Source organism: Struthio camelus, chromosome 27, assembly GCF_040807025.1.
Source record: "Struthio camelus isolate bStrCam1 chromosome 27, bStrCam1.hap1, whole genome shotgun sequence".
Classification (NCBI taxonomy): Eukaryota; Metazoa; Chordata; class Aves; order Struthioniformes; family Struthionidae; genus Struthio; species Struthio camelus.
This window is the reverse complement of record NC_090968.1, coordinates 7,411,761-7,415,107: the sequence shown is the minus strand read 5'-3', so window position 1 is coordinate 7,415,107 and position 3,347 is coordinate 7,411,761. Positions and strand designations below refer to the sequence as shown.

General features: G+C 55.7%; 1 protein-coding gene across 1 annotated transcript in view; it reads right to left on the bottom strand.

Annotated features, from left to right (window-relative positions):
* Window positions 1-56: 56 nt before the first annotated feature.
* ADAM9 (ADAM metallopeptidase domain 9) overlaps window positions 57-3,347 on the bottom strand; it is a 46,016-nt gene continuing 42,725 nt past the window's right edge. Inside the window, exons 40-43 of the mRNA XM_068920537.1 lie at window positions 2,948-3,028; window positions 2,135-2,252; window positions 1,498-1,654; window positions 57-202 (exon numbers count right to left, since the gene is read on the bottom strand). Coding sequence (XP_068776638.1) covers window positions 70-202; window positions 1,498-1,654; window positions 2,135-2,252; window positions 2,948-3,028 — 489 coding nt within the window. The 3' untranslated portion in view covers window positions 57-69. The remainder of the gene's footprint in view (window positions 203-1,497; window positions 1,655-2,134; window positions 2,253-2,947; window positions 3,029-3,347) is intronic.

The following is a 3,347-nucleotide window of genomic DNA, read 5'->3' as shown; positions in this document are numbered from 1 at the left end:
ACGGCCGCCCGCGCGAGCGCCCCCCGCCGCCCCGCACAGAGGCGCCGACGCGCGGCTCCGCCAACGCCTTTATTGCCCGCGGCGCCCGCCCCGGACCGGCCCCGGCCCCGGCCCCGGCCCCGGCTCCGGCTCCAGCCCCTCCTCTTCCTCCGGCTCCGGCTCCGAGTCCTCGGTAGCGGCGCTGCCCTCCTCGGCGGCGGAGCTGCGACAGGAGGGACAGGGCGGCGCCGTCAGCCGGGCGGCCCGGTCCGGCCATCACCTCAGCCCCGGGGATCACCTCAGCCCCAGGGATCACCTCAGCCCCAGGGATCACCTCAGCCCCAGGGATCACCTGAGCCCCAGGGATCACCTCAGACCTGGGGATCACCTCAGCCCCTGCCCCAGGGATCACCTCAGCCCCTGCCCCGGGGATCACCTCAGCCCCAGGGATCACCTCAGCCCCAGGGATCACCTCAGACCCGGGGATCACCTCAGACCTGGGGATCACCTCAGACCCGGGGATCACCTCAGCCCCTGCCCCGGGGATCACCTCAGACCCGGGGATCACCTCAGACCTGGGGATTGCCTCAGCTCCCACCTTGGGGATCACCTCAGCCCCAGGGATCACCTCAGCCCCTGCCCCGGGGATCACCTCAGACCCGGGGATCACCTCAGACCTGGGGATCACCTCAGCCCCAGGGATCACCCCCACCCCAGGGATCACCCCCACCCCAGGGATCACCTCAGACCCGGGGATCACCTCAGACCTGGGGATCACCTCAGCCCCTGCCTCAGGGATCACCTCAGACCCGGGGATCACCTCAGACCTGGGGATCACCTCAGACCTGGGGATCACCTCAGCCCCTGCCCCAGGGATCACCTCAGACCCGGGGATCACCTCAGACCTGGGGATCACCTCAGACCTGGGGATCACCTCAGCCCCTGCCCCAGGGATCACCTCAGCCCCGGGGATCACCTCAGCCCCTGCCCCGGGGATCACCTCAGCCCCCGCCCCGGGGATCACCTCAGACCTGGGGATTGCCTCAGCTCCCACCTTGGGGATCACCTCAGCCCCAGGGATCACCTCAGCCCCAGCCTCGGGAATCACCTCAGCCTCGGGGATCACCCCCACCCCAGGGATCACCTCAGCCCCTGCCTCGGGAATCACCTCAGCCCCAGGGATCACCTCAGACCTGGGAATCGCCTCAGCCCCAGGAATCGCCTCAGCCCCCGCCTTGGCCATCACCTCAGCCCCCACCTCGGGGATCACCCCAGAGATCACCTCAGCCCCTGCCTCGGGGATCACCTCAGCCCCCACCTCAGCTCCCTCCTCAGAGATCACCTCCACCCCAGGGATCACCTCAGCCCCTGCCCCAGAGGCAGGGCCCCTCCATCCTGCCAGCCCTTCCCGGCCGACTGCCTCGCAGGCACCCTTGCCTTTCCACGGGAAGGGGCCCGCGGCCTGTCGGGTCCAGCAAGGAAGGGCTTGATGAATTTCGTAGGAAACAGCCGACTTACTCATCAGCGGGTGGGGGCTCCAGCCTGCAGAGTCGGCCGAGCTCCTTCCACTTGAGGACGAGGATGGTGCCCCCGGTGAGGATGGGCAGGAGGAGGGAGAAGCCCAGCAGCAGCCAGGTCTGCGCCGTGTCCTCCAGGGCTCGTCGCAGGGAGAAGCCTGGCAAGGAGGAACGCAGAGCTGAGACCGCTCGCTCTCCCCACGGGCCTGCCCGCGCCAGGGATCCCAAAGCTGGCGGCCTCGACTGCTCCTATACGCTACACCTGAAACGGCCGGCAAAGCCCGCTGCGCATGCCACAGTGGGTGACCTCGTACCCCTCCACCACCCCCCAGCGAGATGCCCTGGACAACTGGAAGATGCTAAATACCCTACTGCAACGACAGCACACTGCACGTAGCATTATGCTTTCTAAGCCTGACAGATAATGACTGTCAAATATATTACAATACCTAAAAATCTGATCACATAATTCATAGTCGCAGTTCATAAACTCCTCCCCCCCCCCTTTGGTCTGCGTTTCCTTGACCAAAGTTACATAAGGCGTTTACAACCATCACCTCCTCAGTTTCAGAGGAGCCCTGCGCGTGTGCCAGTGAGACACTGGTGTTTGCTTTACCACATCTGCTCTGGGTACTAACCAATATCCACCATCTGGAGCCCACTGTCAATACTTCCTCCTAAAGAAGATCCCTCAGTTCTGCAGTCTGGAGGTTTCCAGCCGGGATCACAGTGGCAATTTTTTTTATTATTACACACCTAAAAAGCCCAGGGGTAAATGGTAAAAGTTTCCACCTTGCCATTAATTTTCTGCAATAAATAAGGATTATTAAGGCTTCACTAGGATTACAGCTTTCCTGCTGACCCTCCTCTTCTGCCCAGACAGGCATCAGTCTCACTCACTGATACAAGTTAGGACAAAGGTGTGTGCGCTAATCAGCGGTCTGGCAATTTAGAAAGCAGATCAGAGAAGAAACAAACTATAAACTACAGCCTCCAGCAGTGTGCTTTTCTGTTTGATAAGCAGAAAACATGAATAGCTTATAAAGGCTATCTGTATTCCAGACAGCCAAGTAGAAATCTGGAGTTCCTGTCTTCTTTTCTACACATTTTAATGCCTCCCCTTGCTCTGTACAACCACTTAACATTTTTATCTACTCTGTGTTGCCTGCAGTTCTATGTTCCTTCCATTTTATTCTTTCCCCCCCCCCTTCCTAGTCCAAATAAAACAATAAAACAAATTCTCAGCTTTGGGAATAAAAATCTCTCGTTCTAATTTTGGTATTGGTTTTGTGACCAATAGTTTAAATGGTTTTACTCAGAGCGGTAGCTGACAATGGCATGACTTTGCATAGCAAGTATCAGCCTAAAATGTATGCAAATTGCAGCAAATCTTTATGACAAAAGTACCTACCTTCTTCAGCAATATTAGCAATATTGTTAGTGTTACTTACTCCGTGGCCATGACATTTTACTTCACTGTTGCAATCATATCCCAGGACTGAATGTGGATGGCAAGTGTTGTTTATACAAACCTAAAAAAAACCCCAAAACCCAGAACAACCTCAGTTCAGCATTGCTGTACCTTCTGAATACTCAGCAGATCAGCCATATGCTCTAAAAAAGAGTGAAAATACGATTTTTTTTGAAAAATCTCCAGTGCTCATAAAAAGATACCTTTACTGTACTGCAGTTACAGTATGTCTAATGCTTACACCATGCTGAAAATGTAATGTAACGATAGTATATATTGTAGAAATGTTCATAAATACTGAATACTTTTAAACTATACTGCAAAGGAGTAAATATTTCTAAAACCTAGTTAAAATTTAAAATTTATATCTGACATTTTAG